The sequence below is a fragment of the Triturus cristatus genome, chromosome 5_2, assembly GCF_964204655.1.
Source record: "Triturus cristatus chromosome 5_2, aTriCri1.1, whole genome shotgun sequence".
NCBI lineage: Eukaryota > Metazoa > Chordata > Amphibia > Caudata > Salamandridae > Triturus > Triturus cristatus.
Genome location: NC_140588.1, coordinates 352,117,123 through 352,138,796, shown reverse-complemented (window position 1 = coordinate 352,138,796; position 21,674 = coordinate 352,117,123). Strand labels below are relative to the sequence as shown.

The 21,674-nt window shown below is 44.9% G+C and overlaps 1 protein-coding gene across 3 annotated transcripts in view; it reads right to left on the bottom strand.

Moving 5' to 3' along the window:
- The window catches only part of RIPK1 (receptor interacting serine/threonine kinase 1), a 215,206-nt gene that overhangs the window by 48,260 nt on the left and 145,272 nt on the right, over positions 1-21,674 (bottom strand). For all 3 annotated transcript variants that reach the window (XM_085607158.1, XM_085607157.1, XM_085607159.1), the window contains exons 6-8: positions 14,644-14,784; positions 12,686-12,762; positions 5,547-5,637 (exon numbers count right to left, since the gene is read on the bottom strand). In XM_085607158.1, the coding sequence (XP_085463284.1) occupies positions 5,547-5,637; positions 12,686-12,762; positions 14,644-14,784 (309 nt within the window). The remainder of the gene's footprint in view (positions 1-5,546; positions 5,638-12,685; positions 12,763-14,643; positions 14,785-21,674) is intronic.

The following is a 21,674-nucleotide window of genomic DNA, read 5'->3' as shown; positions in this document are numbered from 1 at the left end:
TCAGTTCTGTACACGACTTTCCGCGCCAGGAACGCAGAGCCATGCAAGAAACTGACCTCTGGTGCCTAGAAACTAGGGCCCTGAAAGGGACGACCTTAACCCTAGAAATCAGTTCGCAGAACGGGGAGGATGGGTGGGGCGGTAAGGAATCTATCACTAACTAATGTCTCTTACAGATATATTGTTACACAAGTAGTAACTTGTGCATCTGAAAGAGACACGTTAGTGATAAGATTCCTTACCTTAGAATAGGTACCCCAGCAATACCAACCCCGGTGGTGGGTCTGCGAACAGATTACACCAGAAAGTCATTGAGAACAGAACGGCCAAAGAAGCCGTCTCTCCGGACTTGACTGTCAAGGCAGTAATGCTTGGTAAACGTGTGCAGCGAGGCTCACGTAGCTGCCTGACAAATGTCCTGCAAGGGAACGCCGCGTCCCAAGGCAGTAGTGGCTGCAGTTGCCCTGGTAGAATGGTCACGCAGCCCCACAGGAGGCTCCCTCTGAGCCAAGGAGTAACATGCTTTGATGCACAGAACGACCCACCGCGAGAAGGTCAATTTTGTGCACGGCCCAACCTTTTTTGGCACCCTCGTAGTCAACAAAGAGCTGGTCATCCACCCGGAACTGCTGGGTACGCGTCAAATAGAACGCGAGCGCATGTTTTGGGTCCAGATGGTGGAGCCTCTCCACCTCCCTTGAAGGATGCAGAGGGAGAAAGAAGGCGGGCAAAGTGATGGTCTGCCCGATGTGGAAGGGCGTGACAACCTTTGGCAAAAAAGAAGGACTGGTCCTTAACATCACCTTGTCCGGATGAACTGAAAGGAAAGGCGGTTTGGAAGAAAGAGCCTGGAGCTCACTCACCCTTCTGGCAGAGGTGATAGCTACCAGGAAAGCCGTCTTGAGAGTGAGAAGACGTAAAGGACAGTTATGAAGGGGCTCAAAAGGACCGCACATCAGATAGGTCAAGACAAGATTTAAGTCCCACTGAGGCATTATGAACGGCACGGGAGGAAACGGGTGTGTAATGCCTTTCAGGAAACGGCTAACAACCGGGGACTTAAAGAGAGAAGGCTGATCTGGAAGCCTGAGAAAGGCGGAGATGGCCGAAAGATAACCTTTGAGAGTGCCCAGAGCAGAGCCCTGCCGGGCCAAGGATAACAGGAACAGAAGGGCCTCGGAAAGAGGGGCAGAAAGGGGATCCACAGACTTCGCTGTGCGCCATGACTCAAACCTGTTCCACCGGCAGGTGTATATCGTCTTAGTGGAGGGACTCCTGGCTGCCAGAATGACATCACAGACTTCAGGAGGAAGATCGAAAGCTGTCAACTGTCGCCGCCCAATCTCCACGCATGGAGGTGGAGGCTGGACAGGTTGGGGTGGAGGACCGTCCTCTGGTGCTCCTCCCGAAGAGGCAGTCGGATTGGGGGATCGATCGCCATGCTGAGTAGCTCGGGATACCAGTACCTTCGTGCCCAATCTGGAGCCACAAGGATGACTTAGGCCCGGTCGCGCCGAATCTTCTTCAGCACTCTGGGCAGAAGTGGTATAGGCGAAAAGGCATACAATAGACCTCAACTCCACTCGCGGCGAAAAGAGTCGCCTAGTGAGTGCCACCTTGGAAAATCCAACGCGCATAACTGATGACATTGAGCTTTCTCTTCGGTGGCGAATAGATCTAACCAAGGCTCTCCCCACTGCTGAGAGAGACCTTGCACCACGTCCGAGTGCAGACGCCATTCGTGGTCCATCAAGCACCGGCGGCTGAGTTTGTCCGCCCTGGCATTCAGAGAACCTGCCAGGTGTTGAACCATCAAGGTAATGCCGTGATGTTCCAGCCATGTCCAGAGGTGCAGAGCCTCCTGACATAGGGTCCAGGACCCCACCCGCCTTGTTTGTTGCAATACCACATGGCGGTGGTGTTGTCCGTGAACACCTGCACCACACTTCCACAGGACAGAGGGAAGGAATCCTTCAGTGAAAGACATATCGCCCGAAGCTCCAAAAGGTTGATATGGAGCCGGGACTCCGCTGGAGACCAGAGGCCTCTGATCTCCGCCTCTCCCAAGTGGCCTCCTCAGCCCAGGAGGGACGCATCCGTCACCACTGTGTGCTCCGGTTGGGGGAAGGAAGAGGGATCTGCCATTGACCCAATCGCGATTCGTGAGCCACCACTGCAATTGTCGTGCAGTGCCCTCAGAGATCTGGACATGATCGGACAGGTTGCCCTGATGCTGCGCCCACTGGAACTTCAGGTCCCACTGCAGAGCCCGCATATGCCATCTGGCATGTGTCACCAGCAGGATGCAGGAGGCCATCAGGCCCAGAAGCCGGAGGGTCATCCTGACTGAAACCCGGGACAGAGGCTGAAAGATCGGAATCATAGCCTGAATAACCCGGACTCGTTGCTCGGGAGTATAAACCCAAAACAGCGTTGAATCCAGAACCGCTCCGATGAAGGGGAGCTTCTGAGAGGGACTCAGGTGCGACTTCGGCACGTTGATGGAGAACCCCAGCAAATGGAGGTCGGCCGTAGTCTGAAGGTGGTTGACGACCACCTGGGGCAAGCCCGCCTTCAACAACCAGTCGTCGAGGTAAGGGAAGACTGCCACCCCGACCTGCGCAGGTGAGCTGCGACCACCGCCATCACCTTCGTGAACACCCAAGGGGCGCTCGTAAGGCCGAAGGAGAGCACGGCAAACTGAAAATGCTCCTGGCCTACCGTGAACCGCAGGTAACGCCGGTGGGCCGCAGGACGGGGATGTGAAAATATGCACCCTGCAAGTCCAACGCTACCATCTAGTCTCCAGGGTCGAGGACAGCCAGGACCTGAGCCAGAGCCAGCATTTTGAATTTCTCTTTCCGGATGAAGCGATTGACGTTCCGGAGGTCCAAGATGGGGTGCAGGCCCCCCTTGTCCTTCTTGGGGACCAGAAAGTAGTGGGAATAACAACCACTCCCTACTTCCGGCTTAGGAATGCACTCGAAGTACCAAGTGATCCCCGACATGCAGTGGCACCGAAGTGGCATGGTTGGAGGGTAGGACTGAAAGGGAAGGGAGTAACCCCTGCGGATGATCTGCAACACCCATGTGTCCGATGTGATATCGCGCCAGTGGGGGAGGTGGTGGTGGATCTTGCCACCCACCGGCGTGGGGTGCTGCACAAAGCTCAGATTCGGAAGGTTTGGAGGTAGAAGCAGCGGGGGCGGAGGTGGACTGACCCACACGCTGATTACCAGACCCACCCCTGCGGAAGCCGCATCTGCGCTGAGGCTGGTTTTGCACAGGCTTGCTGAAGGGATGTGCCTGGGTGCCTCTGCCGTGGCCACGAAAGGAACAAAAGCCAGGAGTGGCCGGGCTCTTTGCAGAAAGACCCAAGGACTTGGCCGTGTCCCACGAGTCCTTAAAACACTCCAGTGCGCTGTCGGCCTTATCGCCAAACAGGCGAGTGCCATCAAAGGGCATGTCCATGAGCGAGCTCTGGACATCGGGGGAGAACCCAGTAGATCGCAACCAGGCGTGGTGACGCAGCGCCACAGTTGTAGAAATTGCCCTACCCAGTGAGTCTGCGGTGTCCAAACCACACCGAATGGCGAACTTAGCTGCATCTTTACCCTAAGCAACAGCTTGGGACAGCACAGCGTGGCTCTCCTCAGGACACTGAGGCAACACCTGTGCAACGGTATCCCACACCGCGTGGAAATAGCGGCCCAATAAGCAGGCGGTGTTCACTGACCGCAGCCCCAAGCTGGCCTAAGAGAACAACCGCTTACCGAACTGCTCCAGCTTCTTAGTCCTTATCCAGCGGAACTGTGGGAAAGGCACTCTGTGACGTCGAGGCATGGATGATCAGCCTCTCAAGCGTAGGATGAGTGGTCAGAAACACGGGGTCACCAAGCGCTGGGCGATGACGCCTGGCGACATTCTTATCCACAGAGGCCCCTGTGGCCGGCCGCGACCAAGTGCCTAACAAGACGTCAGTGAGGGCGTCGTTAAAGGGGAGCAGGGGCTCCGACGAAGTGGACGCCGTCTGGAGCACCTCAGTGAGATTAGTTTTGAGGGCCACCGTAGGAAGATCGAGAATTGAGGACCTCAGCTGCCTGACGGAGCACCATCGTGTAGGAGGCGCCCTCCTCCATGGTAGGCGGGGGAGAGGAAAACCCCGGGTCAGAAGAGACATAGAGGTCGCCGGCGTCCTCCAAGTCGTCCACCCAGTCCTGCTCGGAGTCACACTGACGGGCAAGAGGGTCCTCGTACCCCTCCCAGTCGTCCTCCACCTCTGTTGCATGGGGAATCGACCGCAGCGGCAGAGCTGGAGCCAGAGAAGGAACACGGCCGGGGCCGAGCCGGCACCACGTCCCAATGTGGATCCCAGGTAGGAACAAAATGGTCCTGGAACCGGGGCAAGGGCGGGACAAACGGCACCCACTGCGGTGCTGGAGGCGGAGACGAGGGTGGTGCAGGGGCCGGAATCGGCAGCGCTGGACCTTGTGGCGCTGGAGCCACCGGCACAGGATCCTGTGGCGCCAAAGCTGGATCCGCCGGCGGCACAACAGGATCCGGACACGGGACCGTGGGGCCCGAAGGGGCGCTGGCGAGAGCCAGAAGCCTAAAAAGGCGGTCCATGGTAACAAAAATTTCTTGCACCTGTTCGGGAGTTGCTGACAGACCCAGCTAAGGCGGGTAGGCCGCGAGACTCCCAGGCTCCAAAGGAGCCACAGGGGCAGAACCCCTGTCCCCCTTGTCCGCATCAGAGGACCGATGGGGGGACGTCAGAAAGCGAACACGCTTCTTTGACTTCTTTTTGTCGTCGCTTACCCGAATCCGAGGGCGAAGCCTTGGAGCCCGAGGAGCGCCGACTGCAGCCCCGCGAGCGTTCCCCGGAACGGTCCCTGGACCTGAACGGCGCTGGGACGAGTGCCGGACCTCCAGCAGCTTCCGGCGCCGCTCCCTCAAAGTCTTCGGGCCATGGCCCGACAGTTCCAGCAGGACGGGGAATCGTGGTCGGTCTCCAGGAAGCAGAGGCAAACATCGTGGCGGTCCGCCACCGACATATTGCGACGGCAGGCCCCACAAGACTTAAATCCAGGCATCCCTAGGCGCACCAAGGAGAAAAGGAGACAAAAAGTCTCAAAAAGGGTAGTCAAAAAGTGACCAAGGTACGTGCTCTAACCGGATCTGCACTTGCTGGCACGGAAAAAGAAAGAACTAACGTCAGCACGCATGGGTGGCGCCTAAGTAGTCTCCGTGACGTCATCTCGGCGCTTACGACGCCAGCGACGGACGCGGAGCCGCACGACGCTGCCTACTGGCACGCAGGAGTACTGCTAGCAAAACTTTCCAGATCCAGCCTGACGCCTGGGGATTATTCTAAGGTAAGGAATCTATCACTAACGTGTCTCTTTCAGATTTAAAGGTCTGTAGACAACGTTTTAATCCTATGACCCAGGCAGGTTACTTTTTGTTCATTAGTTTACATGGATGTGTATCAAAACACCAGTTTCTCCTTCTGGTGTGTGCCATCTCGCTAATAAACTATCAGTTACCGGGTATTTGGCAGCTTGGAGGTTCTGCAACACAGTCTAGTTGTAGTGACTCCATCCTCCTAACAAAATCTTTCGGTATAGGGTATTCTGTCTGTATATGGAGAAAAAAACAATTATTAAAATTTCCCAAGTAAGATTGAAAGAAAGAGCACAACAGTGTGTATGTACTTGTATACATATAAAAACATCCTAATTCTCTAGTTATGGTTGGTAGGCGACCATAAATCCTGAGCCTTTCCTCGTACATTACCTTTCACAATATAAAGTGTATATGGCACATATGGGATAGCTTGTGGCAATGTCTTATACGTAGAAGACATGGGGCACTGCCTATATGCATGTCCTGTACCAATTATATACAGAGGAATAAGGCACACATGGCTTTACCGACAGATGGGCCTTGCATGTAGCATACATGGGTCATGGCCACATAAAGGAGCATACAACACAAGTATGTAGCTAGCAGGACGAATGGCCTCAGTCTATGCCCTATGTGTCTGTATCTTAAGAAGAGGGGGTAAAGTCAGTCCATTTGAATTTGGAAGAGGGAAGCCCTTTGGAACTGATAGTAGGTCACATAAAGCAAACATATCACTGCAATGATAGAACAACCAAGCATGGCGCAGGATACGGCCAAGCATCCTATTTTTTTAGCTGTTGGTCATAATATCACAATTCTTCATTCGTACAATTAAAGGTTTTGTGTAATTATTTACAAATGACATACATGAAGATTGGATCTGTATTTATAATAAGGCCATATGCACATTAAACTTCAGTGTATCAGTTTATTGCTTCTGCAGTCTAAAACAAGTTTGCAATAAGTGTACATAACTCCTGAATAATATTCCAACCATATCAAGCTCTAAACAAAGAGTATGTACTGACATACTCTTCCTAACCATTAAATATAATCTCCAGAGTGAACTTGTGACCTAACTCAATACATTATACTCTATAATAGCAGTCTATCCCATATAACATTAAAGCAAGTACATTCTCAGTATATAATTGTACCAAAGCACCAATTGTTTCTCTGCGTATTGCAAAAAATACAATAGGGGAGGACTCACTTAAGAATAAAGCCATCCACTGGATATGCTACGTGAGGGGATGTAGGTCCAACATCAGAGAAGACATCCTGAGGGCAAAAAGATGTGTGACCCCTAATCGACATGCGTACTGTATCGAACTAACCCTGGTAGATGGAAGTCTGGTCGACAGCTTGGTGACTTTCAATGTAAGGACTGGTCCACCAATAGGGTCCAACATCCAATTCAAGTACTACCCAACACTAAGCAAGCTGTCACACTCTATGCAAATCTCCCCCTCCAAAATAGATTTGGTCCTGTGGGAAATTGATTGACTGTATGTACAGAGTACCTTCGCTCCAAAAGTTCGAAACACCTTTGAACCAACCGATCCAATGTATAAGGTCAATGTGGGGGAACTACCATCACCTGACACAACCCTTGCTGACCGAAAAAAACAAGGAAGCAATTTTGGGTAACAGATCTCATACCACACAGGGGACTGAGTATCCATCCAGGAACCAAGGTGCCTCCCCTAATATAGATTTTGCGGTCCCTGTGATCGATGCCGATTGCCCCGCGATCTCAAACTCAGTTTATCCATGTGTTTCACTACCGTCACTCCCACTTGAGGCACTAAGCTTTTAGTAGTTCTTGGATTGTGGCTGGTCTAAAATCTAAATTTATCCTGCCACATTTGAATGATTTTATTGAAGATTTTGACATGTGCATATAGCAAGAAACCTGGAGCACCGAGCCAGCCTATAGACCATGGTACCTGAGTTATTGTCTGTCTGCTATCCTCAACCAGCAAGGGCATCTTGCTGGTGGCCTGCTGATCTAGGCAAAAATCTCCCTCTATTGCACCAATAGCCAGCTGACCATCGAGTGCCCGTACATCTTAGGAATCTGAATAAAGGGTTACTTGAGCACCACCGTAGACATCTGCAGTATATAAGCAAAAGGTACTAAGGGTGGTTAGCAATCCGAAACCCTGCAGACACTCGAAGACCATCTGGATAAGAGAGGGACCCTAACCACCACTTGTTCTTGGCAGGTGACTTTAATGTCACCTTCGAACTCCTGGATAGGGATGATGTGTGCATATCAAAAGCAGTGGCCTAGCCCATGCTTGGATCTAGCCCCAGTGAGAAAATGGTCCTGAGTTGAACTCCAGTTTAAGGCTTTGACCCTTGAGTTTGGGCTAAGGGTAGCTAATGGTAGAACTGAATCTGACACGACAGGGGCATTTACATTCAACAGAACCAACAGTATTAGTCGTATTAATAATGTCCTGATAGGCCTGAGACTTTGGAGTAATGTCAAGGACATGGAAATTAGGGAAAGATTAGACAATTACCATAATCCCATATGTCTTATCTTATTGTCTCTATGGTGTAGTCAGTCCAATGACCCCCACTCGTACCAGCTAACCCAGGAAGTGATACTATCAAATGGTAAACGTCGCCTCAAATGGCATCATCTAGCTACTCGTGAGAACATTTTCCCCCACTTCAACCTTGTTCTACTAGAATATATAACTGCAATAGATGACTTACAGGCTGAGGAAAGAGGCCTAAACGCAGTCACAGTCACTAATTCTCGCTCCTTCAAACAGCTAGCATTGTATTTCACAGTTCCCATGTCCCACCCCATAAACAAACTAAGACATTCTCACTCATGGTTTAATAAGGAGTGTAAGCAACTTAGAAAGCAACTGTCATTGCCCAAAAACCCAAAAGATGTGGCTTCAAGAAGTACCCTTAGGAGAGCATACAAACAGGCCCAGAATAAAGCTAACAGGGAATGGGATGAGAAGAGGTGGCGGGGCATCAAGGAAGCATGCAAAAGAAAAAGATTCAAACAAGTTTTGGTTCTGGTTACCTGGGGGGACAGCAAGGCTGCCCCTCAACCTAAAAATCACATTTCCGAAACCAACTGGTTCGATTACTTTAAAACTCTTTACACAGAATAAAGTCAGCTCCATCAACAGGAAGCTCCCTGTACCCATCCAGTCATTACACGGTGACCTGTTTGATCTGGGCAAAATTGATGTCTCCATTGATGCTACAGTACGACCAAAGCCCCAGGCCCTGATGGCATACCAGGAGATATCTTCCTACACGAGAGGAACAACGGGTCAAAATACATTCTGTTGCTGTCTAACGCATTTGCAAGTGGTGCCCCAATACCAGAGTCTTGGAAAGGCGCTGAGGTGATACCTATATTTAAGAAGGGAGATAGGAACCTACCCCTCACCTTTAGACCTATCAACCTCATTGAATCTATCCAGAAAGTATTTTGTCACGCTCTCCTGGCCAAGATTCAGGAATGGATCGATGCTAACGATATTTAACACATAACCAGTCAAAAAACTAGCACAATTGGCGATGGCTTTAGTTTCTTACTTCTGTCCTGGAAAACTGTTGTAATCAGCAAGGGCAGTCTATATGGCGCCTTAAAATCGGCATTTGACCTGGTCCCAAGACGCAAGCTCTGGTAAGTGCTGCGCGGCATGGGTATGCCGCTGGACAATCTATCTTTAATTATTCGTCTTCATGAGGAAAAAGATGCCAGTGTACGCTGGGGCGAGTTAGGAAAACACACACAGCCAATCCTTGTAAACAAGGGTGTTTGTCAAGGATGCGTACTAGCCCAAACCTTGTTTTCTTTATACCTGAACAATGTAGTCCAATTCCTTTCCTCATACCACGTAGATGCCCCCTCCCTAGGCAAGGCAAAACTTTCTACACTCCTTTTCACCGATGATACCTTATTGGTATCAAAAACCCCAGACAATTACTAAATAGGTTTGAGGAATTTTGCATGATGTGAGGCTTGGAGATAAACACATCAAAGACCAGATATATGGCGATCAATACACACAAGTCATGTAGGGGGAGGCCTACTCTGGGGGGGGGGGGGGGGTTGCACTTGAAAGGGTAGACACCTTTGAGTATTTGGGTATAAAACTTACAGCCAGCAAGTATTGGAAACCTCTGGTGGAAAAGATGACCATGAAGCATAGTCAAATTGCTGGTGTCCCGTTGAAAGAACACCACACATCCAATAGCAAACCAGTCGCAACTACATTACAGATCTACAACTCTAAAGTGGTGGGCTCAGCCCTCTACGGGACCAAACTCTGGGGTTTTGCCAACTCCGCTGATTTGACAAGAACCATACATAAGTTTTTGAAGACCCTAGCACTCTTACCTCTGAGCACCCTGCTCTATCCCCTAAAGCTTGATATGGGTGGGAAACCAATTCAAGATAGAGCTAGGTTGCGCCCACTGCTGTTTTGGAGGAGAATCAGGTCTACTTCTGAATTGTTGTCCTATGCCCAAGCACTACAGGAAGTATTTACCCTAGATAGTTTAAGAAAGATAGCATGGATCAGCAACATAAAAATCTGCGGTCTTTCCTGGGAATGCAAGAGGTCTGGGATTGCACTTCAACTGAGTTTTTCTCCTCCAAACAATTAGTAAAGGCATGCTACTGGGAGTGGGTAGCACAGAACGAGTCCAACGCTGCTACCAGAGGCCCACTAACCAGTGGGTTTCTGGATTTTAAACCAGTTAGCGCATTGGAACATTATTTAGACATTATTAGGGTCCCAATGGATAGGAAGCTCTATATCCAGTTCAGGGTAGGCTCACTTCCTCTCAATGGATTCCCTGGCAGCCTTGGTTGTGGTCCCTCGGAGTACAGGGACTGCATGTCTGCCCTAGTACAGGAGCTGATGCGTGAGAGTTTGTGTTAGTGAAATAGTGTGTCTGGCTTAATGTGTGTGTGTGTGTGTGCGTATGTGAGCGGGGTGCTGTTTTACACAGGGAGAGTGCCACTAGTGAGGAGGCTCTGAAAGCATTTTTCCTAAATGACTGCGGTAAGAGTACACCAAGAGAGTTGAAGAATAGGCTACTGTGATTAAGTAGCAATAATTCAAATAAAAAGAAACACCAGCAAACCTTTAAATAGTTGTTTTTAGGTGGAGCCTGGGCAGCGCATGCGCTGCTATGCCTGGGATGCTGTATTAGAGTAGGCACATAAAGCTCCGCCCACTCTCCGCCAATTTTTTCATTGGCTTGTGTCTTTCTCCTTTGCACATGCAGGCTTCTGAGAGGGTCATCATCATGTTAGTCCCTCCTTAGTACCGCCTTGTCTTCATTTGTAACCTCCTGTGAGGATTGGCCCTTTTACTTCTGTTGTTACACTGTCTGTTATTTAGTCGGTAAGCACTATTTCTTTAGTGAGTTTTGTCTTACTGCAGGCATGAGGTGCTTAGCAGCAACATTCAGGGCGTCATGTGTGCTTTCACTTTTGGCTCATCTAAAGAAAGGGGCATGGCCTCTATTAAGTGCAAGCGCGGCATGGGGCGCTTAGAAACAAACAATATTTGCAATTCAATAGGTCTTGCATTTGCGAGAATTTAAGCTATTGACATTTACAGTGCCAATAACTCAAAGTCTCGTAAATGCGAGACCTATTGCATTGCAAATGCTTGTTTCTTTTTGGGACAGTGAAGTATGGGGCAAATCACCCAACCCCCACACCATCCTCCACAACTCACATTTGCAACAGGTTGCAACCCTTAGGCTACACTATGCAAGCGCAAATAACAACAACGTGCACAGATAGAAGCTGAGTTGATACTCCCCCAAGTTAACACCAGAGCACATCCAAACAAACAAAACGTGACATCAGATGGATGGGAGGGAGGACAGCCGGGGCTAGTGAAACATATTGTGTGTTTGATTAGAGGTCATATTAATAGATATAGTTATGGATTTCATTTTATAATTACCCCAGCTGGTTTGGTGTATCAAAGCAAGGCTATAACTATTCCATTATTTAACTTGTTTTGGTCTTTTATATAATTGAGAAACTACTTTTGCACCCCACCACTTTTGAAAGTCATGACCCGTCACAGCCGACCCCGTAACCGGACCAACAGTCTTTGGTTTTTTTTTACCGCCATCATGCTCCTCTCTGATTGCAGAAATGACACAAGACAAGGGGCTGTTTCCCCCACCCCCAAAAAAGTGCAAAAAGCCCATTAGTTCCCAGAGATGATGTTATTTATTTTTTTACAAACAGGGAAGAGATGACCCACAGATGCATTAGGCCGCGCCGCCACTATCCATAATGGACACAACAGTCTTTACACCAGAACAAAATGGTTGGGAAAAAAAAGTCTGGCCATGCTCAACTTCCTGAAACAACCCCAGTAGTTTTTCTTCAGCCACCCACCCCCACCACTGAGGGAGGCAGAAGGCCCACTAGACACTAAGGACATTATTTTATTTTTAAAAGGTGTGGAGTTGGTTAAGGCATCAGTCTTGCTGCAACCCCATGATTGTCACAACTGTTCTTCTGTTACCCCTGGGAGGCAGATTCGGGGAGTTTGCCCCCAATGTGCCACCAGGGGTGACAGAAAGTCCACTAAACATCAGTAAAAAATAAAAAAGAAGATTAGGGGTGGGTGAAGGATGGACCTAGGCAACTCTGCTGCCACCCCCAAAATGGAAACAACTGTTTTTCACATAAATACACTTTTTGCACCGGCTTGCAAGCATCCAGTGTATTTGTAGCAAAATAGTAGTGAGATTATATATATATTCACTGAAGAAAAAAAAAAGATTACCAGAACGTTCTAGTTAGGCTGACATTTCACTTGTACAAAACATGGGAAATTCAGCCGTAATAGTTAGCTGAGCTAACTATAACTTGCGCCCCCGCAATGCACTGCTGAACACGTCACATATTACATCACTCATGACATGGTCAGTGACATCACTGATGACATCTCATGAGTGCGGGGGAGCAAGTTCTAGTAAGCTCAGCTTACTAGAACGGCTGAATTTCACAGGTTTTGTACAAGTGGAATGTCAGCCTAACTATAATGTTCCTGTAACCTGGTTTGTTTCTGTGAATTTCTAATGTTTTTTAAATGCTAATACCTAACTAGAACGCCTCTGAAGCCTGTGATTTTTTCTGTGAATTTATAAGGTTTTCTAAATGCTAATTCCTAACTAACGTCCCTGTAAATTTTTCAGCTGGTTCTACGGAAATGAATTTTAATTTGACCAAACACTCTTTAATACTTACTTTTAATTTTTCCACGTCTTTCTCCACATCCATTTCTAAGCGCGGAGAGTAAAATGGCCGAAAAATCTGATCACATTCTGCAAAGAAGGATAATAACTAAGAATAACAAAGAACAAAATTCAACCACAGACATAACTGTGTTAGTCAGACTCTCACACAGCTGATATTCCTAGCACTTTACATTGATAGGGACTATCACATGTCATTAAAAAACATTCAGAGCTGCATAAAAACATCTCTTCCCTTAATGAAACAGACAGCAGTGGCATCCTTTAATTTCCCTCCTTAAGAAGATCTACTTAGCTTTATGTAAAGCACTATTTGACATGTTTTTACAACCTTAAGAGAAAATACAATATTTCAGTACCCATCACAAAGTGAGGACTGTTACGTTGAACTTTATATCAAACAAAAAAATATAGGGAAGATCATGGACTCCAGACTATCACTAACCCTCTCCCCTTCAAGAGAAACAAGAAGCGCTTTCTGCAGAATGCAAACTCTTCAAAGCATCATCCCTCACCAACATTTCCCACAAAAGCTATAGGCTACTATCACCCAAATGATGTCTTATCTAAACTACGCAAGGAGACTCAATCTTAGAGCCCTTTTTGATCCTACTCTAGGATGATCACCTCACTCCGTGTCATTACCGATATTTCCAGTCCAGAGATTCTTTTCTCAGCCTAATATATTCTGGGTGTTCTAGTCATGGTTTACAGCCATCTAACTAATTAGACTGACACACCTTATAAAAGTGAATTGCAAGTGAAAACTTTAGGCCTCACAAAAGAGTTCAGTGATAGCATGGCGTGAGGCTGTCATTTTGTTTTACTTGGAAGTCTGCAAAGAATACAAAATGCAGTAGAAGGTCAAACACTACATGTAGACCTTTGTAATCACATCACACCAACTCTGAGAGCTCCACAAGTTGCCCATGCAAAAAGGCCTCTCCAACAATGTACTCTGAATGACCCACAGGGTCACCTGTGGTACATGGCCATCCTTCAGCCAAGTAAAACTTAAAAGTCAAGAAATAACAAAGAAGACCCGAAATTCAGGAAAGCGATAAAGACCTGGATTATTCCCAACAGATCAATTGGGATTGCGCCTGCAAAGAGCCAAAACCAATCACACCCACAAGGTTGATATCCCCAGTAGATGGCTAGGTAGTCCAAGAACAAGCAACAAATCTCCCTTACAAGGGTGGTAGGCGTAGTGTCTTGCAATATTTTAAGATGAAACTCTTTTGGCTCCTAATGGACTCCGTAGAGCTGAGTTGTAGGTGTCACAGCACAATGCCATATAAGCTTGTTTTAGAATGTTGAGTTCACAGTTACACACAGCAGAATAAATACATGCAATACTAAGCTCCGTGTGTGGCGTAGTCACTGGTGGGTACCCAGGCTAGGGAAAACGCTGCAGTAGGCACAATCACAGGAGCAGCTGTCTCTCACTCCCTTTTACTCCACATTAACCCCTTGAGTGCCCATGACGAGATGGTCTCGTCATGGGCCGCGGTTGCGCTGTGCCCATGACGAGACTATCTCGTCATGAGCCCCGCCCGCTAATGAAACGCCCGGCACAGGGCGTGGAAAGGGCGGGGCACTCAAGGGGTTAAAGGTGCAGCTGCCTTTTTGCAGACACTGTAAGAGCAAGCCACTGCTCACCACACACAACACCAAAACGCTTCCCACATGGGTCATACTTGCAACCCACATCCTTCCAAGTAGAAAAAACAATGTCACATAAGTTTAAGAATTTTGTTCCTAGCCCTCTTTGCTCCACTATACACATGTCCCCAAAGTGTTGAGTGCTTCGGCCACGTTACAAAGGCACATTGTTCTAACCTATTACAATCTACAGAGTAGCATGCTACAGTCAAACCAAAGTCACTTAGGTATCCCATCAGACAACGAAGCACTATCCAACTGCAACTAAAATACAACAGTGTTTACCGACAAATGGAGGCCTATTATCTGGATTTCCATCCCAGCAGCGCTGCATCAATCCAACTACTTCTGGTGGCCATTTTTCCTCAGTTTCAGGCCGGTCGCCCTTCACGATGCAAAAGCAAACCTGCTTTTCAGCAAGAGCATCTGGCAAATAAAACACAAAAGAATTATAAGATTTCTCAAAATAGATGACCTGCAACAAATTACAAAAAGAGGTCAATCTGATCACCTCACTAAGATCCACATCATTTTACACAATGTTTACTTGATTCATCCTGGGCCTTAAAACTGCCCACTCTGTGTCATGTGCTATTGCAATGTTCCCACTCACTTGCTCAGTTAGCAAAGATATGCCAAAAATGGCTTCTTGGCGCAAGCAAAACTTAAGGTTAGCTAACAGGACACTTTGCAGAGAGTAGTAGGAGAAAAGCTACATTAACATTTTTGAAGAATGTAAACAATTGATTGCATTGCACTTTATGGATGAAGGTGGCTAAGCACAAAGCTACTTCCTGTGAACTATATTCCTTCTACATTAATGTTCCACAGAAGTAAAATAATGATTTGTCAAAGTTCATATATCCAGAAGTGCGCCATTATTAACTCAAATTGTTTAGTCTTTATTGTTTATTTTTCTTCATAAGTGTAATTAATTTGATCCATAAATTCTCAACAGGTACAGCAGCCAACATGTTTTGGGGAGCACCCTTTCATCAAGATCAATCATACGTTCTTCTAGAGTATGTGGATATTTGATCCATCAAAGTTCTGTAAGCGCTTCCTTTCTAAATTATTTAAGTACTGACATCTCCAAAGTCCAGATACAAAATGTTTTACTTGTGATTGTTCAATCTTTTCCTCCTTCAATGAAAAAATCTCAGTCCACTGAACTTAAAGTCCCCCACTCTTAGTGCTAACAGGATCACAGGGTTTCCCCTTCACATCTCAGAGCGGGCGCTTGCACAGAAAAGAATCCTTATGAACCTGTTGAGACATTATAGAAGAAATTAATTACACTTATGAAGAAGAATAAGCAACAAAGACTAAAGAATTTGAAATAATAGTGGAGTACGTCTGGATGTCAGAACTTTGACAAATCAAAATTTGTACCTCCTATGGAACATTTATGTACAAGACTGCAAAAGTGGGGTTTGGTGCTGGAGGTTAAGGCACCGGGTAATTAATTCCCTTTGACTCTGGAGTTTTGACTTGTAATTTTTTACTTCTTAACTCAGCTCTGACCGACAGCTAAAGCTCAACAAAGAACTATCAACTCCAGAGGCTTCATAGAATGACGATAAAATTTTCAACAGGACGTTGCCAGACTCATCAGGGAATATGCTGCCAGAGCTTGGGAATTTAAAACAAGCATTGGCATAGCCAATAGGTCTCGCCTTTGGGACTTTATAAGTGTTTAGCCATGCAACAGTTGCATAACTAAATACTATAAGGTCCCAAAAGCGAGACCTATTGGCGAAAATGATCGCTATCAAACATCAAAGCGGCCGCGAAAGTGAAAGTAATCACGGAAAATCGCGGCGCACTCGCACATGCACTGTAGCTCTAGGCTGGCCTGGTAGCACTTTTTGGAGCCCTCTCAAAAAGTCTCGCCAGACCAGCGCATGCACTGGGTCAGGCGAGACCTAAAAAGGAGGGTAAAAAAATGTTATATGCTTAAAGAACAGTGATTCGAAGAGAGCACAGTGTTTAGAGTAAGCAGCCAATGCTGAGAGACCGGAATAGTAAAAAAGTAACAGGAGTTAAGCTGTAACACTCTGCAATGTGAGAATTGCTGGAATGTCAAGATAAAGAGTACTGGTATAGTCCATCAGGCATGGAACTACTGCAACACATTCAGGCACTCTTGAGGAAAGGCGAAATGATGATGTCCATTTAGATGAACAAATATACCTTGGAGATTGCATTTGCTGCTCCAACTGGACTATGTATTACTGATTACACTTCCGATGTTCAACAAAGAAAGTGAACATTTTGGTTATATCCACAGTTTTTTATGTCATTGACTCTCCTAAATACATCACTCACAAGCTGAAAATTTATTGAGGATGTGGGAACGAATTTTCTCATTTTGTGAACATAAAATGCATTTAAGCAGGAACTATAAAAATGTATGCAAATTTAATACATGTATGGTAAAGCAAATTTATAGTGAGTATTCCTACCTAGGAGTTGCAAGTATCCGAATAGAGTAACCTAATGTACTGATGTAAGTTAGCCTAGCTACTGATGACTCCTATTAACAGCAAATTATACATCAGCATTGAAAGGCCTATTTTTGCATTGAATTGATGCTTTCCTCGAGATGTTTTTCTCTTTTACTGCAGATGCTGTAACTTTCCAGAAGCCCTGTTAGTTAATGAATAGGTATTTGTTATGTATAAGACAACTGATAGTGTGGTTCTCACCAGGAGGAGTAGATGGTCGGGAGCATGACTCATGAGAAGAACTATCTGAACCGCAAGATGTACACAAAGTATCTTTTCAAGAACTTATTTATGGGGTCTATTGTAGAGACGTGAAAAATTGGAAAGTTTACCTGCTCTCAGGGTTTGCCGAGATCCTACTGGACACCAGGAATGGGTAATGTACATAGTGTTTCACTTTTGGTTAATCTGAATTTATATTAGCGTGTGTTCCAAGAGTAGGTAGAGACTCTCCCTCGACCCTCTGGCTTTTGAATGCGAGAACATTTATAGCTGAGAATGTTTTCCTGCTTGAAATTTCCTTGACTTAAAAAAAACGTTATGGTTATGCATCTATTCTCTCATCAGAACTCTTTATTGCGTTTCTGAACTGACATCTTTAATTTGATTTAATTTGTCATCTAAATCTTTAATTTAGCTTAGGGATGGAACACACTTGCTGTACTATTTCTATATTATTTGCAATTTTCACCAATCTGGAATTTTACCTGGGTTTGAAATACCTACTAATGGATTATTTGAATTTATAATGTTTAAAGACTAATAACTTCTGAATAAAATAATTTGAATTTACTAATTGTTCATAAAACCCTTTAACTCACTTAAAATCTCTTTACTAACTATCATAAAAGCCTAATAAGTTTGTTGTCAAAGAAAAATTGATGTAAATGATTGCTCATTTTAAACTCTTTTCGTAGACAAACAATAGGTCCATACGACCAGTGGCAGGGATTATTTAATGATAAACCCAAAGATTAAGATACAAAAATCCTCCTGTTGTTTATGTCACGAGAGAGAAAGGAGCTAAAATAAATTGCCCAAGTTTAGAATTGCCCATGTCCCTAAAGTTCAAATCCCGAATTTGAAGACTGAAATATTTTGCAGTTCCAAAAGGTGATTGCAGTCGTGGAGGTGTGAGTATCAACAGGGTTATGTGTCATAATTGTCTTTGTTGAGGTTATGCGTTTTGAATTTTAGTAAAGTTGATGGCTTATTTGTGCTAATGCCCTTGGTGTTGAGCAGCTGAAGTTATTGGACTTGAAATAGTCTAAGATCCCAGGATAGAAGACAGATAATATTGTATTACTTGTCTGCTAAGGTTTCGTAGTGTTGGTTTGTGAGGGACCATCGACCGCAAAATTGAGATAGGGACTATAACAAACTATTGTGATTGTACTAGTAGTGATTGGTGTTAGTGGAACCTATTGTGCAAAGAGGAAACTAGATCAGTCAGGGTGATTTCCCGCTGGTCGAGATCTCATCTGTGTGTATGCGAGGGAGTGGGAAGGTATTATTTCCAAATGTTTCTTGTATGAATTAACTACTTTGAATACTTTAGTGGAACAAACAAGAGTAATTTGTTTATTGTGCTTTCTCAGAGTTGTGAAATTTAAATACGAGAAAATTGTAAAGGGTGGTGAACCGCTACATAGAGTGATAATTATGTCAGTGTGCGCTGTGCTGGGATAAGTCAGTTGGTGCTGCGCTAGGTTTGGTTGGCGAATCATCGTGTGCTACACTGTGATAGGCTTATGAAGAAGTATTGTGTTGGGACCGGAGGAGAATATTGATTTGTATGGAACTATGAATTATCCAAAAGAAAAACAATGAAATTATTGATATTGTTAATTCATTGTTAAATCTTTGCAATCATAAACGCTTCAAAGCTTTTAGAAATGTAATGAGAGATGATGTGCCAGCCTCTGTCTGTGAGGGAGAAGAGGCAACACCGGAAGGGAAGCCAGGACATTATATTGCGACAAACATAGGGCTACAAGTTTTGGCTTCGTCAATGGCACAAGATCACTGAAAAAGAAGGAGCACTAAGATGTTCACAATATGCTACTTTTGATTTAAAGATTATTTAAACTTTAAGGGAAAAAATATATATAAAATTAAACCATCCCCTAGACCCACACAATATGAATAATTAAATGTTTGGGAGCAAGCAGCTCATACCAAAGAAAAAGAAGGTACATATTATCTTCACAGCCCAGAGACTGTTATTGGAGCCCTAAGCACTAGTCAGGTACGAGCTAAATTCTTTAATATATGTGAGGCACTTTGGTTACAGCAACAGCAAGTAGACTGATCCTGTCAGGGCTACCTGACTGATTTAGTTTCCTCTTTGCACAATAGGTTCCACTAACCCCATTTACTATTAGTAAAATCACCAAAATGTGTTATAGTCCCTATCTCAACTGCGCGGTTGATGGTACATCACTTCCACAAACCTACCAGACACATTCGATCAGGCAGACTCCTGCTCACAATCCCCGCCCCCCAATATACAGTACCAGGTCTGGCAGTGGTGCCTTCTGCTACACTGCTCCTAAAGACTGACAGGATGTTCACATCAGAGCCTCCTCCTCAGTTATTGAAAATCCGCAAGAAAGTGAAAGCCTTCACCTAGGCCCAGCCCCGGCTCGGCCCATATAGCTCCAGCTTCAGTGCAAGGACACCATCCCGGCTGATTTGTTCGCTCCACAAATACGCATAACATAAAATACCATAACATTATGCCTACTGTAGAAAGGAAAAGGGGATTGTGATCAACTGACCTGTAGATTTGAGGAAAATACTTCTTTCTACGGTTTGTCTTAAAACACCAGAAACAATAATTGAGGGCGCTAATATCATCATTGTCTAAATTACCTATTGTGTTACAGATAAACACAATCAGTTCTAAGTGAAATATGTCCACCACATATTTAAAGATCTACCAACTGCTGACAGGTTCTCCATATACTGCCATAAGGAGAGACATTATACATCCCCATTTAATGGAACTATTGAACACTATGCCTTTACAAATTTACATTTGGAATAAGGTTGGGATAAATAAATGATTGAGCAACAAAGATAATGACACAATCATAGACATAATCTATAACCAGGTAGGACATCTTGACACGTTTTCAAAATGCAATGGGCAAGTATTGATATTGTTTTGATCTCTCACTATTGGAGCTGCAGGCAAAACCAGCATCCTTTTTAGAAAAGGCGAGGAAAGTAGCATGTGTGGCTAAAGAATCAGAGTTTAGTGCCAAGAAGCATTATGCTCAGATTCAGCTACTGATATGTTACTCACCCATTTCCAGATGAGAAAACGTCAGCGGAAATACCACTGAAAAGGTTGCGCTGTCTTGTTTGCCCTTTCTTTGAGGATGCTAACAAGAAAAGGAAGGTCTATGTTATACTTACCATGTAAACCTCTTGGAAAACAATACTGAACATGAGATCACAATTTTATATGACGTGAGGTAATCCATGTATCTGAAATATATCATTGAAACATTCTATGGATAACATGCCACATGTAGAGTCTGTAAAAATGTAAATGAGCAATCCCTTATATTAAATCGACTATCATCAAAATTACAGGAACCTTCAAGACAGATGTAGTTCGATAGCAGAAGCAATCTTGCAACTGGCTGATAGTTAGCTTTATTCTAAGTAAATATTTCACAGCTTTGAACCACTGACTTAATTTCTTTTCACCAACTATACCTGGTGGTAGCTCTACTAACTATAGCGTTTCTAGCAGACCTGAGTTTTTGAATACTAACTGATCAAAACACAAATGGGAAAGCAAATGTTCCTGTAACACACCAAGAATCTAAAGCAGATCTTGATTAAGCAATAACCCACCATGTTCTGTACTCTGGGCACTGTAAGAGGTTCAAAACGCATTTAGACAGTTTTGAGCACAGTTGTGGTAAGTGCCAACAATTTCTCTAGAGGTATTATCGGAACATAACTGCGGTATAGAATTTGCTTTGTTATTCTGGTAGCCCGGATTAAAGTGTAATTTGTAGTTAAATCTAAGGAAGTAAATTAGATTACTATCATGCCTTCCATTCGTTCACCGAGCTCCTTTGAAAAAGAAATACTCATACCGTTTGACTTAAGAGTAAGATGTTGCAACAAACAATCTAAGTAATGTTGTGTATGAATTAGCTAAAGTTTATTTGCAAATTATATAATCAACTGCCAAAATTATTAACTTTTTCAGGATAATAAAGAAATGGATGCAACACTCAAGTAGCTGGCTGCATTTGTGAAAGTATTGTTTCACCTGTGATCTCAGATGCCTCATAGTCCACAGTTGGCAGGACGTCCACATTCAGTGGCATATTTCTTTATTTCACATTTCATGAAGTCTTATTCAGAACAAACAGGTCCCTCGTGGCATCAGAGAGGAGTATAACAAAGGGAAACATGTAGGGCATCCAAATACTAAGTAATACCTTATCAGTGGGTGGAGAGTCCTTTCCAATAATTAATTCAAGAGTGATAACAAACACTTATGTTGAGGTTAGACTTGCAACAGTATTGCTTATAGTGAGAAGGGTAGGATGAGGAAAAGCTAGACATATTAAGGATTACATCCTTTCTCACACACCCATATTAATAAATCAATAGGAGTTATAGGATGGAATGCACAGAAAAATGTGACAGACGGAAGGAAAATTAAAACATGGAGTAGAGGAAGAGACTATAGAACAGTTCAAAAGAGAGAACAAGTAAGAGGTCGAAAGCTGACAACTTGAACAGCTGTTCTTTCAGGGACTTTTTGAAAGTCGTCAG